General features: G+C 41.7%; 1 protein-coding gene across 1 annotated transcript in view; it reads left to right on the top strand.

Annotated features, from left to right (window-relative positions):
* The window catches only part of KLHL11 (kelch like family member 11), a 56970-nt gene extending 42138 nt beyond the window's left edge, over nt 1-14832 (top strand). The window contains exon 2 of the mRNA XM_086924156.1: nt 8652-14832. Coding sequence (XP_086780282.1) covers nt 8652-10233 — 1582 coding nt within the window. The 3' untranslated portion in view covers nt 10234-14832. The remainder of the gene's footprint in view (nt 1-8651) is intronic.
* Nucleotides 14833-15140: the final 308 nt, after the last annotated feature.

Raw genomic sequence — 15140 nt, forward strand, 5'->3', positions numbered from 1 at the left:
GCAAAAACCAAACAGAACGTGTTGCGTTATTTTTATTGGCCAGGGGTTTATCAGGACATAAAGAGACACCGTCAGGCATGTGACATCTGTCAGAAGAAAAGTACTCATCGCCCTGCGGCAGTACCCTTGCAACAGCTCCAATAGGTACCCCTTTCGAAAGAGTGGGGATGGATCTGATAGGACCCCTCCCTAAGAGCCGACGCGGAAACCTGTATGCACTAGTCATAGTGGACTATGCCACTAGATTCCCTGAGGCTTTTCCCCTGAAAACCCCTACCGCCAAGGTTATAGCAGAGAAGTTTATTGAATTATTTTCACGAATAGGCTTCCCAAAAGAGATCCTAACAGATCAAGGCACCCCATTTGTGTCCAAATTGATGCAGGAGGTATGCAGACTCTTCGACCTCCACAAAATCAAGACATCGGTATACCACCCCCAGACCGACGGACTGGTGGAGCGATATATAATGGAACTCTCAAATATACCCTCAAGAAGATGCTCTCAGTGAATGGAAGGGGCTGGGACCTCATTCTCCCCTTGGCCTTATACGTTATAAGGGGACAGACTCAAAGCAGCTTGGGATGTTCTTCCTTTGAAATGTTATATGGACGCCAGCCCAGGACATTAGTGGAAATGACAAAAGAAGCCTGGGAGGCGGAAGAACGAAGCATCCTAGAACACAGCTGGTCTCTTAACAGCTTGGGAAAAATTTGAGAATTGGCCCATTCCAACCTGGAGAGGAGCCAGAGAAGACGAAAGGCGTGCTGTGATAAAGGGAGACTAGAGGTAGGCGATTGGGCTCTGCTCTTACTACCGTCATCTACAAAAAAAATTCCAGGCTGAATGGATGGGACCATATAAAGTGGTCGGTACTATTGGTAAAACGAGCTATAAAATTCAGATATCATCTCGAAAGACAGACTTATCACATTAACGTCCTAAAAAAGTGGACCACTAATCTCACCTTACCCACGGACCTCCTCGTCCTCAACGATAGAAGAACTGGTGGTTAATGAAGACCTCCGGCAACCAGAGCAAGAAAGCCTGCACAAAGTATTTAAGCCATTTTCCCAGTTTTTTTTCAGATCTGCCCGGGAAGACCACGATGATAGAACACCGGATTGAAACCCCACTAGGATCCATTGTCAAACAGCGTCCCTACAGGATTCCTACAGCCAAAAGATCGACTGTGCAAAAAGAGGTCCAGGAAATGTTATGGCTAGGCGTAATCAAGCCCTCCCGGAGCGAATGGTCTTCGCCTATTGTAATGGTGCCTAAACCCGACTGTAGTACAAGATTTTGTATGGATTTCTGCGCATTGAATTCCCTTTCCTCCTTCGATGCCTATCCGATACCTCGGATAGACGAGTTGATCGAAAAGCTCATTAGCGAGAAGAGGACCGGAAAAAGACTGCCTTTGCAACCCCAGATGGCCTATTTGAATTTAATGTCCTCCCCTTTGGACTGCATGGAGCCCCCGCGACTTTTCAGCGCCTCATGAACGAAATATTGAGAGAACACCAGGCCTTCAGCTCCGCATACCTCAACGACATAATATTCAGTCCCTCATGGGAAAGCCACTTAGACCATCTGCAAACCATTTTTGGTAGTCTACAAAAAGCTGGCCTACATGTAAACTCAAAAAAATCCCGTATAGTGTATCAGAAAGTAAAGTACCTGGGATATCTCCTGGGACATGGAATGATCAAACCCCAGATAGAGGGTCGGGGCAATAGCAGACACCCCCTTCCCTACGAGTAAGAAGGAGATGAGGGCCTTTCTCGGGCTGATTGGGTACTACCGTCGCTTCATACCATCATTCTCCGAGATAGCAGCACCACTTACAGAAACACTAAAAAGGGAATTCAAACCTCTATCGTATCATACTCCCACCTAAGACATGTGGAAAGCCTTTAACTCCCTAAAAAGTCATTACCACCAGCCCTGTGCTGTCCTCTCCGGACTTCACCAAGCCTTTTATTCTCCACAAAGGCGCCTCTGACTATGGGGTGGGGGCTGTTTTATCTCAACTGTCCCCTGATGGTATAGAACACCCCATCCTCTACATCAGCAGGAAACTTCCCCAGGGAACTAAAATATCCAACAATGGAAAAGGAGTGTCTCGCAATGAAGTGCGCTGTTGACAAATTAAGGTATTACCTGGAGGGCCACCCATTCACCCTATACACTGACCATGCTCCACTTCAATGGATGAGCCGTAACATCTCACAAAAACCTTGAGTACTGAGATGGTTTTTGTCACTACAACCGTTCTCCTTTAAAGTCTGTCATCGCAAGGGAACAGATAACGGTAGTGCAGACTTTCTTTCCTGATTTCCTCTCCCCGATCGGGAGAATCCAGGGGGGATGGTGTGTGACGGGTGAGACATCCCAGATCCGAGGCAGGCATGAGTCCAACCCTTACAAATGTCAACGGTACCCTCTCCCCTCTCTCTACACAGCAGCCTGAAACCTGGGACCGAGCGAAGACACCAGTGTTGGTGCCGGAGGACGAAAGCCAACACTGTTTCTTTAATTGGGCCGAGTTTGGATCAAGCCCCGCCCCCTTTTGTGACGCACAGGTCGATGACGAAGAAAATCCCGGAAACACTCAGACGCCGGGGTGTTCGACACCTGGAGGAGAGGAAGCAGAAAGCGTGGAGGAGAGAGCAAAGACCGAACGAGAACGTAGAGAAATGAGAGAGAGCGGACACAGCCGAGAGAACAGCAAAGCCAGGAGGCCAACGACAAGGTGTATCGCCCAGCTGCGCTTCAGGGGAAGCGTGGCTTACACAGGTACGTTCGCGTATCTCGGGCTTGGCGGGAAGGAAGGGGATTAAACCTCCCTGAGTCACCACTCGAACGCTCCTGTCACTGCCTGCCCTGAGCACTATCAGCACCTTGCAGCACCTCCTTTTGTTTATGCTTTTGTGCACCGAGTGTCTCCTCACTACCCGTTCCCCTACACCTTGTAAAAATTGGACACCAGACTGAAGTCGGTCTATCTTTTCTTTTCTTGGGTCCCGGAATGTCCGGACACGTCCCGATCATCCCGGAAACACTCAGACGCCGGGGTGTTCGACACCTGGAGGAGAGGAAGCAGAAAGCGTGGAGGAGAGAGCAAAGACCGAACGAGAACGTAGAGAAATGAGAGAGAGCGGACACAGCCGAGAGAACAGCAAAACCAGGAGGCCAACGACAAGGTGTATCGCCCAGCTGCGCTTCAGGGGAAGCGTGGCTTACACAGGTACGTTCGCGTATCTCGGGCTTGGCGGGAAGGAAGGGGATTAAACCTCCCTGAGTCACCACTCGAACGCTCCTGTCACTGCCTGCCCTGAGCACTATCAGCACCTTGCAGCACCTCCTTTTGTTTATGCTTTTGTGCACCGAGTGTCTCCTCACTACCCGTTCCCCTACACCTTGTAAAAATTGGACACCAGACTGAAGTCGGTCTATCTTTTCTTTTCTTGGGTCCCGGAATGTCCGGACACGTCCCGATCATCCTGGAGTGGAGGAGAAGGCGAAGCCTGGAGATCCGTAAAAGTAGTCTTTCCCCGGAGAAGAAAGAAAGCGAATGCCCACTTTCCTATTATAGAAGCACTTAACGTTGAAGGCGATTGTAAAACCAATAAAACCCACTAAGTCCCGTATGTGTCACTGCGAGTCTCTCTAGTCTGCCACACCTACTTTTCTGGATGAGTCTAGTGCCTGTGACGGAATGGATCAAACAAGTTTCAATGGGAACCTTTGCAGGGGATCCCCATTGACCGCAGTTTGAACCGTTCCTGTTGCAAGCACTAAATTATCCTGCCACGCAAGTGGGGCAGCATTTTTATCGGGACAATTAGAGTACTGCTGGGTAGTAGGAATTTCGATTCTGGAAGTTTTATATCACAGATATATAAGGAAAATGCATGATTTTAGACAATGTTTGAAGCTTACAGGGCATTGTGGGTAAGAGAACCCTGTGGGATTCACACAAGTAACCCCACCCTGGATTTCCCTGGATGTCTAGTGTTAAAAAATTTGCAAATTTGCTAGGTTTCCCTAGGTACCATCTGAGCTAGTGCCCAAAATCCACAGCTACCCACATAGCAAAATAGGGTCCGTTTTCGGCGGAAAATGGGATATGTCTATGTTGGGTTTTGGATGCTTTACTGTTGTGGGCACTAAATGCAACAATTGAGGTACCATTTTCATTTCAACGTGGGAACACATAAGAGAACATTTGTTATTACCAATTGAATTTCTCTGCATACGTGCCTTCCAGATGTAGACCAGTGTGTAAGAAGGAAGACATTTTGAAAATGTTCTGAATCATATGCTTGTATGGGTACCCACAAAGTACGAATAACTACTTCTCCTAAACCCTATATCTGGTGTCCATTTCAGAAATGCATAGGTTTCCTCGGTACCCAGTTTTTTTATCTTCATTTTTTACCATATGAATTGCTGTATATTCTGTACACTATGAAAAATCAGCTCAGTTGTTGGCTCTGGGTACGTCTCTTTCTCAAACAAGCGCTATATATTCCACAATCAGAAGGGTGTAGCAGGAGTAGTGGTATATTGCTTTTGAAATTGGTCATCGTGACGAGAAGTTAAGGTTAAAACGACCTCACAAGTGTAATTTCTTTTTCTCATTTTCAGTATTTCCTTTACTTCAATAGTTAGTTTCTGTGGGAAAACCCTGAGAGATCTGCACAAAAGACCCCTTGCTGAATTTAGAATTTTGTCTACTTTTTAGAAATCTAGAGCTTTCTGGGATTTCCCATAGGTTTCACCTCAAACTTGAAGTAGGTTGAAAATGCAAAAACTAGAAAAATGGTACACCTGTGACAAATGCCAAAACTGTGGTGCAAAGGTTTTTTGATGCAGCTCTGCATGTTCCTGAGTGTGGTGACTTTAGAACAGCAAAGCTTTAGTTTATGCCATATTCAGGATTACTTGTTTCCTATTTTCCCCCGAAAACTGTTATTTCGCTGATTCCCTCCATGGGAGGCCAGAAATCCTGGGTACCTTTAGAATCCCCAAGAGGATAAAAAAAATGCAAATTCGGCGTAGATACCTTGTGTGGAAAAAAGTATGGAGGCCTAAGCGCAAAGTACCCCAAATAACTAAAAAAAGGGCTCAGCACGAGGATGAAATAGACTCCACAATTAAGGGGTTAAAGGTGTTTTTACCATTTTAATCCAACTAGTGTGTTTCTTGTGGTAACAAAACTATTGCTTTCTTGTTGCTCAGTTTAATTAGCACTTTTAGATCTCTGGTTACCAGACCACACAAGCAATGTGGTTGCCAAAGACTTATTGTGGACTTACCAAGAACTTCTAGGGAGGTACAGTTTACCAGTTGTTTACAATTGGTTGGCATTGTCAATCTTGTTGGCTGGCACCTTATTTGATGTCTTTCCTTGTCCAAGCTTTTCCATCTTGTGATTGTTCTTTACTCTTTAGGTCGACTCTAGCAGCGCATGCGCTGTTGTGCAAGGCATGGGATAATCTCTCTATTGACATTGTTTACACCCGTCGCTCCCAATTGGCTACGTTGTGTGCCTTTCTAAATTACCTTATTTTTTGTGGCCAGTTTTCACATTTGTCCATCCTTTCAGTGAGTGGTTCCTGTGCCTGGCGACTGGCCCTGTTACTTAGAGCAATTCCACTCTGGCCATGTAAGTAAGTTTGCTGCACTTCTTAATATTTGATCTCGGCTGGCGTTTCCTGTTCTTACCCTCCTCCAACACCTACAAGCTGTTGCTGCTTTTCCTGCCCCCCCCCCCACACACACACACACACACACACCTCCTGTGCATCGCTATCCAGTAGAAGCAGATGTCAGGTCCCTCACACAGCGGGAGGCCTCATGAGGAGCCGCAACTAGAGAACATTTGTTACAAAATGAATCCCTGGACGAGTGGGAGCCCCATCCCTCAGCCACCTCTCTCCTCGTCTATCTATGCTCACGATGGCTGCCATTTCTGTTGTTTATCTACCCCGGCTGAGCAGTTGGCCACCATGCCTTGCAATTGCCCACTGTATCCATTCAGTTTCTGTTTGTGAAACATTGAGAGCTTTCATAGCGCCAAGTGTCCAATGTTATGTATGATACCTTAAGCCATATAAGTGAATAATCAAGTCCCACAATGCAACCTACTATGAAGCAAAATGTCTGGAATAGCTGGAGGTGTTCTGTCTTGTGAAAAGTAACAGTCTGCAAATAAATATCATATTTGTTATTTTTCAGATAGTACCGAAAGTGATAGCATGTCTGTAATAAATGCTTTATCATTGTATCTCAAAGTACAAATGTTTTTTAATACCACTAAAAAGGATTGCAAAGCTCTTGTTTCTTAACGTTCAGCTCTTTTTTTTATGGCTTGGCTCAACCCCTTCCTTTATTTGTACTCTTCTGCACATTTTATTCATAAACTCTTTCGAACACCCTCTCTGCACTCACTGATAGAAGCTTCAGAGCGTTTGGTTTTCTGATATAACCCACTGAGTTTCCACTGTAACTGGATTTTAAGGTCTTTATTTACAGACCACCTCTGCAAAAACACAGCACCACCTCTGCATCAATGCACCCGCACAGCACCAGCAAAGCCCCAAAACAGCATCAGTGCAGCACAACCACAGCATCAGTGCAGCACAACCACAGCACCAGCGCAGCACTAACACTAACCAATGCAGCACCTCATCAGCGCAACATCACCTCAGCACCAACTCAATATCAATCCATGCCAGCTCAGCACCACCACCTCAGCATTACTCGGCACTAGCTCGGCATTGCCTAAGCATCACCTCCGCACCAGCACACCTCCACCTTAGCACCACCCCAGCATCACTCAGCACCACATCGGTCTGCCCTCGGAATCTGGCATCTGTTTATTCTCACCTAGTGTCCGCCTGCTGCTCGTGTTGTAATTTAGGTACTAGTGCCCAACCTTCACCCTTCCGTTGTTTGTCCTCCCCCTGCATAACCAAAAAAATATAACCAGCATTAGAACAGGCCAGCATTGCAAAGACAAAAAAAGTGAAAAAAATAATTTTTATGTTTTCTTATTTTTAATAGGGCCGTTCAATTGTACATAATGTCTTCTTCATGTGTGTGTATATATATATATATATATATTTAATAAAAATGCTTATAACACTTTTTTATTGTAAATTTTCAACATGGTGCACAGCAGCCATACTGCTCTTCAACATTGCTTCAAGATTTTGGCAAAGCCAATAGCTCTGGCTAAAAACTTATAAGGTCTCAAAGGCGAGACCTATTGGCTATGCCAGTGCTTGTTTACTATCTTTTTGATTGACTGACTTGCATTCTTCCACTGCTCACTTTCAGTGAACTTTGTTTTTATTTAGTAAGCATTACATGAGAATGCATGTTTACCCACCATGAATCATACAGGCATTGAAAAGCTGTTTTGGCAAACAGTTAAATGTTTTTAGGATATTTAAATAAAATGGGTATGCTTATTTTCATTAATTGTGCTCCATAAGAGGATGACTTTGACAGTTCTAAAAATAGAACAGCCACACAAACTTAACACTAAAGCCAGAAGCAGGAAATGCAATGAAAATCATAATTTATGTAAACTGCTCATCCACACTGAAGACTGAATTATATAACAGTACAAAGATTAAAAGAGCACTATATAATGTTTAAAGAAATTTACTTCACGCTCAACTCAAACTCCTACTTTTTTTGTTATGAAGGTCTCATTACATCGCAGTGTAACTACACGCCATTGCTCAACCAATTTCAAATCAAAAAGAATTGATTGTAGAATAAGGTAACTACCCTCTTCCAATGTTATTATAACTGATCAATACTAAATCGGTTAAAAACCCATGCAAAACCAGGGTTGTGTATTTAGCAATCCATTTTACTTCTAAGCAACGTGGGTTAAAATTTGCTTTTTCTGTGCTTACAGAAATAAAATACCTTCAGCTAGTTAAAAATAATTACAGCCATACAAACTAAGGATCTAAAAAGAAAACGCTCCACAGTAGCATTGTGTTTCCTGTGCCATATCGTAAAATGCTCTACTTATGCCTTAGAACCCCCATCATCTGTGAAATACACACATTCTACAGTCTGAACAGTTCTGTTTGCCCAGAAATGTAGTACACTAACTCTTCTCAGTTAAAAGGAGGAACATCTCAACCCCATTAATCACTATTTGTTAGTGTCCCACCAGAGTCCTTCTAGAACTTTCGCGGTTTCTTTCCCTTTGTGTTTAACATTGTTCAGCTTGTGCCCATCATCACTCGGAATGAACATAAGAGCAACATACATTCCTGAGATTGTTTGTGTCCTGCAAAGACATTTGTTATTTACAGCGATTAAAGACTGTTGAAGTTTAGGTTTTACCGCTCAATAAAAATACAAGTTACTGTAAATAAAATAAGTTACGTCGTAACCAAAAGACTGTGGCTTTATGTTTAACTAGTGTGAGCTATCCATCTTCTTATAACCCATATTTACCTGTAAAAATGATTCTTCTCTAAAAAAAAAAAAAACTTCTACCCTTGGTGGGCCTAAATAAGTGTTTAGTTAGAGTTTATGAAACATAACTTTATTGCTTAGGTTCTGTTTTACCTGCAACAGACTGATCACACTTTTTTCTTTTTTTTTCTTTTAGATTTCTACTAGTTCGTCTGAAGGAATTTTGTGGAGAATTTCTGAAGAAAAAGCTCAATCTCAGCAACTGTGTGGCAATCCACAGCCTAGCACACATGTACACTCTTAACCAGCTGGCTCTGAAAGCTGCCGACATGATCCGTAGAAACTTCTACAAAGTGATCCTCGATGAAGAGTTCTATTCTCTGCCATTCCATCTCATCCGAGATTGGCTCTCGGATGCTGAAATCACAGTGGAGTCTGAAGAGATCCTATTTGAAACCGTCTTAAAGTGGGTCCAGCGAAATACAGAGGAAAGAGAGAGGTACTTTGAAGAACTGTTTAAATTACTTCGCTTGTCACAGATGAAACCCACTTACCTTACCAGGCATGTGAAATCTGAGAAGCTGGTGACCAGTAATGAAGCCTGCATGAAACTGGTTTCAGATGCTGTGGAAAGTCATGCACTGAGATCTGAGAACTTGCAGGCTGGTAATCTCCAACCCCTGCCTTCCCACTTGGCATCTTCTCCTCGGTACGGGCAGAATATGGATGTTATCATGGTCATTGGAGGGGTCTCGGAAGGAGGAGATTATTTGAGTGAATGTGTAGGATACTTCATTGAGGAGGACCGGTGGGTCAACTTGCCACATATCCATAACCATCTGGATGGTCATGCTGTTGTGGTCACAGAATCGCATGTTTACGTGGCTGGCTCCATGGAACCTGGCTTTGCCAAGACCGTTGAAAGATACAATCCAAATAAAAACTCTTGGGAGCAGGTTAGCAATCTAATTACCAGAAAGCATTCCTTTGGCTTGGCCTCTGTCAAGGGTCATCTCTACAGCATTGGTGGGCATGGTAATTTTAGCCCTGGGTTCAAAGACGTCTCAGCTTATGATCCGGACCAGGATAAGTGGCACAACCTTGAGTGTGCTCCAAAGATCCTGCGGGATGTGAAAGCTGTGAGCGTAGAGGACCGATTTATTTACCTCTCTGCCCGTACTCCAGTTGATGGCGATAGTGAAGATGGGCTTCGGACAATCTTTTTGAGGTATGACTCTGAGACCAGGCAGTGGCAGGATGTAGAGTCCCTGCCCGTTGTTGATAATTATTGCTCTTTCCAGATGTCTGTTATCAACACTAACTTCTACAACACAGCTTCTTGTTGTCCAAAGAGTTATCCCATTGAAAATGAAGAAGCAAAGCGAAAGGTTTCGTGGGAGGCACAGGATGAGATCCTTGAGAGCCTGCCACCCGAGGTGATCAGCATTGAAGGAGCTGCTGTTTGTTATCACAAGGATGACGTTTTCATTATTGGTGGCTGGAAGAACAGTGATGACATTGACAAGCAGTACAGGAAGGAGGCCTACCGCTTTTGCGCTGAAAGAAAGCGATGGATGCTGCTTCCTCCCATGCCCCAGCCTCGTTGTCGAGCCACTGCATGCCATGTAAGGATCCCATACAGGTGCTTGCATGGGTCGCAAAGATACCCAATGCCACAAAATCTTATGTGGCAGAAAGATAGAATACGCCAGATGCAGGAAATCCATCGTCATGCTCTAAGTTTGAGAAGAATGCCACGTTCTCAGATTGAATGCTAATTCCCATTTGATTTCTGAAATATACAAAAATGTCAAGCCACACTATCTGCACAGTTAGAATACCAAGCAGTTTTTACTCAGTTATTGCACGGAGCCAGCTTTAGTATACCTAATTGTTAGGCGGTGTTGTACTTGAGTTTTAAAGTCAGCATGTATAGCTACTATCTTTACTGCGTGCATCTTACCTTAGCTTTCAGAGAAGTGTGCATCAAGCCACAGGTATTTCTGTCTTGGATGAACTAAACGAGAATTGCACCCAAGCAGTATGTTGGTAAGGCATGAAAGATGTCCTTGATTTATACAACAATGTTTTTTAGTATAACTTCCACATACTATTTAAAGATTGTGTTAGTGGTTATTGTGTTATCTTGGTGTAGCCTATATATCTACTACAGATAGGTTGTTACGATAGTAAAACCCCCAAAACACAATTCACTTATATCAAGAGACTTTATATCTACCATGTATATCCATGTATAAAACTCATGCCTTGTTCTCACAGGCATGCGCCCTTAAGTGCTTTTAGTGTTGATGATTTTTATTGCTTATCAATAGTATTATCAAACGTAAACCTGCAGAGTTGCATTGCGTGCTTATGATTGTGGAAAAGCAGGTACCACAAAGAACCAGTTTTAAGCAGAACTAATTGTGTACTTTTCTGTGTGTTCTGTCCCAATTGCAGGAAGGGAATTGGAAGCTCTGTACATACACAAATGTATTTTGCCAAGTTAAACTTCCTTTTCAATTTGAAGCACTTTTTGCCTGTATTAGATTACCAGAAATGTTTAGAGCCAGTTGGTAAGAGTATTGTCTTTGAGATGTATGTAGCTCCTCTTTTTTTTTATTTTATCTTTCTTGAAATGCTCAGTCCAGTTCTCATGTAATAGTTGCTATTAACTGGAAAGAAAGTTAACTTGTTTTATATAGTTTGTACTCCAGATGGTAACTGCCGACATTTAATAGTAATTCTGTCACTGTCGAATCATTGTGATAGCAATCCTGCCTTTGACAATCAGTGTCTGTTTGCTGTCACTCACTTGAATGCAAGTGATCTGCTCCCTGATGCTCTATTTTGAAGGACATTCTAATTTCTCTGCTTCTGTATACTTTACCAGAGTCCAAAGAAGTTTTAATTTGTCTATTATGACTTTGTTTCTGGGCCTGGAAGGTATTACAAATCAGTCACAAGAATATTCTTACAGCAAATCTGTACCCATTTTAAGACTGTTTCCTCTGGTTGGAAATGTAAGAAAATGTGTCCAGTGTCCCTGGAATGAATTGAAGATTGGAGAGGATTTTTTGTGATGCATATATGATGCATGCATATAATAGGGTTCTGGAAGAGCACTCAAACATTCTAAGATGTGTTAAGTGCAGCACTTCTGTTTATATTTTTTTAATCAAATGTTTACCTTTATTATCCTTTAAAACGGATGCTTTGCTGTAGACCTGAAATGTTGAGTGAAAATAACTCAAGAGTAGGAATATTTCTCCTTTTTAAAAAATTTCTAAGTATGCAACAAGGAAGGTATTTAGTTGCTGAATGTCTACAAAAGTGCTTGCATTGCTTTAAAATTGTAGTTGTTAAAACATTGTTTTTTTAAATTTGGTTACACTATTCAGATAAGAATATACCGTGTTGAATGGTGTTTGAGTGACAGCAGTTGTATAATTATTTTCATAAGACGTTTCCTACCGGCTTAAAAGTATCCTCCTAAAATCTGCCTTTTAGCCCTTGGTGGATTGTTTGAATGTGTTGATGGGGCGTTTATCGATACAATAGAATGCATTATAAATGGATTATCCCTTTCACATAGCCATTGGCTTACGTAGAAAGTGTATAGTTTAAATAGGTGCCTTTAATTTTTTTTAAATCCCAAAAAATCCAAAACCTTTTTTTTTTTTTTAACTGCGCCTCCATCAACACATCTGATTTGTAGAGTAATATTGTTTTTATTTTAGCTCCACAGGCAACGTAAGCTCTGTCTGAAGTGATGGTAAGTACTGATCATGAGTGTTCAAAGAGATTTGCTTGCATGCACCCATCTCCTAACTCCTAAGGAATGTGTGCTAGGTGTTTTTTTTATAGTTATATAGACTAACGAAGAGTGGAAGCACATTAATATGCAACACGCCTGTGGCCTAGAAGATTAATGCTTTATGAGACTGGTTTTTATAATTGGTGAGTGTGCTAGACCACGTGCTAATTGGTTTTCTGAAAACTAATTTTCAACCTAATTGTATGCAAAATTGTACTTTATATGTTTGTAAACAATACTTATGCACGCTATTTTGTTGACAACCATGGTGGTGGCATGTTCAGAAACACTCCAGTTTAAGTTTGAGCTGAATATTTAGTTTAAAAAATAAAAAGCATCTCCTCTTGCCCTAGATTTCAAATCTTCTGGAAGGTAGGTGGAGAAATGTTGCAGAGGGTTTGGGATGACGGGACCACTGTATAATCTCTCTTGACCACACTAAACATGCAGTGCTGAAACATGGTTGTGGTCCACATTTTTTTTGCATATGAATACACAATAATTTCTAAGAATCCTCACAGCACGGACAACAACTAGAAAGTGTACTTTGGATTCAGGCAAAGCCTTTTCATTATCAGCTTAAATTGTGTTGTGTTAATGACTTCTGATGTGAAGTATACAATACCGTACTAGGTTTTTGCCACTGATATCCTCCCAGTTTATAAAACAGAGCAGTATGCTAGTCTAGACCTTTGTAAGAATACTTTTATGGCACGATGGAGGTGATGGCTAGAATAATTCAGTATTTCTTACTTTGTATTTGTTGGATTTGAAAATCTTTGTATTAAAAAATCTAGTTACCGTCTTCTGTTTTTGTTTCCTGAGCAATTTGATACCTTATCCTGCTTCTTGGAACCACTCTGAAGGAGCAAAACACATGGCTTTCAACCTCATTTATCTTTTGTGCGTAGTTACATTATTTTCCACCCAATTCTTTTAGAATTGGGTTTAATGTTTAACATCAGTGAACCAAATAGACTCGTACCAAATCCCGTTTTGTGCTCTGTATTAATGTTAAAACGAAAATGACATTAGCATCTACTTTTAGCATGTTTCCTCCAAAAAATTAAGAAGTCTCCTCCGTGTCATTGAGGTGCTTTGTGGACCTATGAGGCATTCCTGTATGAGTTACTTGCTGGTGATAAATGTACTGATCCTAAGCGCCATCTAATAACACTTCTGAGGTACAATAGTAGGACAGTGATTAATGCTGTGATCTGTTTCAGTATAGGAAAATGTCAATTTCTTACAATCTGTGTACCTTTTGCCACAGTTTAGGAGTTTGCAGATTGGCATCGTCTCATTGAATCCTTGAAAAGGGTTTCAGTGTGGTTATCTTACTATTGCCATAAAAATAATTTAATGAAGTCATTGTTCCTGGAACATCCGAAGGTGACTCCATGCTGCTACTGTTTTATATGGTAAGCATGAGGAACTGTCAACTTCATAGACAGATGTACCTGTTCTCACTCAAGCCAACCACTATTTTCATTGGTGCATTCGACCAAATGAGCTTGAAGTAGCTATTTTTTCTTTTAAAAGCTGACTTCCTAAAAAACGTGATCTATAATTTAACCTTCACAGTTCTAGGAATGACGTGCTGTAAAAAAAAAATAGGATTTGTGTTGGAAAAACTTCCTCTGGGAAGTGTGATGGCTGCTGTATGCTACACTGCATAATATCATAGCAGGTAAAAGTAGACCAATCTTCATAAAGTTGTTGACTCTATCGATTTTGTCCACCTGTGAACAGGGGCCATGAAGAGCCTTTTCAAATAAACGCTTACCTTAGCTTCTCTTACGCTATTCCTTGTAAATAAGGCATTTGAAGGTTAGTCATAAAACTGTTTAAACTAAATTCAGAATACTTCAGCCAAGATATGTGAACTGCACATACTTCTCATTAAGATCTCTGCAGTGTTTAGTGAGGAATGACGTCTGTGACTCAGGTTTTTATTTTAGTTTTATTTTATACAACATGTCTACCAGTCAATGATTTTATTTTTCTACCTATAACACTTTCCCCTTTTATATTCGAGTGCTGTACTGCACACAGAGAATTGAGCGGGAAAAGGATTTAAGGGATAGCGTTCTTCTGTTTGTGGCAGTTAACATGCTTTTACATACCAAGAGCTGTATTGCCTTAGGTGTAGAAGAGTCGAATGAGATGCAACTTCTAAGTGCTTCAGTCATAACTGGTATTACTTAAGTGCTTACATAGTGATGGCGAGCATTCCTCATTTTAGTCTACACATTCCTTGAGTAGCTGGGTGTGCAATGTAAAGCTCTTGCCTTCCTGCCAGAATCCTTGGACTGCAGAAGTGGGTTTACTGTTCTAGACTGTCTTTTGATTGGTGTGTTTTGCCATGCCCATGAATTTAGAAGCTGGTTTCAGTTTTTTCAAAGCTTGCTAGAAAAACTGGATCCTGTCAAATTTACCATCCCTTAATAATAGTCTGTCATAGTGCATGTGGGACTGTTATAGCAAATACTGTCAAACCTGTTATTATAAGTCACAGAGGATGCTTGTTTCTTCACTGTAATAAACTGTCTTATCAAAATACAGTTGTCAATTTGTCCACTTTATTCCATGGCATCGGGTACCGCTAGCATAATACGACATCACTACTACCTTTTACTGGTATGTTACAGTTGAGCTACTCTCTATAACAAAAAAGAGTTCCCCAACTGTCTGTCTTTGATGGAAGTGCAGGTGTTGTGGCATATGAATACGGAGCTGTAATATGTAAGGACCTGTATGGAGTATTTCACACATTTCTGCGTTCATGTCAAACGTGTGAATGAGATATTTAATTACACTGTCTAAAGTGTATTTATGTTACAATGTCTGCCCCTCATCATCACTTCC

The sequence above is a fragment of the Lissotriton vulgaris genome, chromosome 5, assembly GCF_964263255.1.
Source record: "Lissotriton vulgaris chromosome 5, aLisVul1.2, whole genome shotgun sequence".
In the NCBI taxonomy this organism is placed as follows: Eukaryota; Metazoa; Chordata; class Amphibia; order Caudata; family Salamandridae; genus Lissotriton; species Lissotriton vulgaris.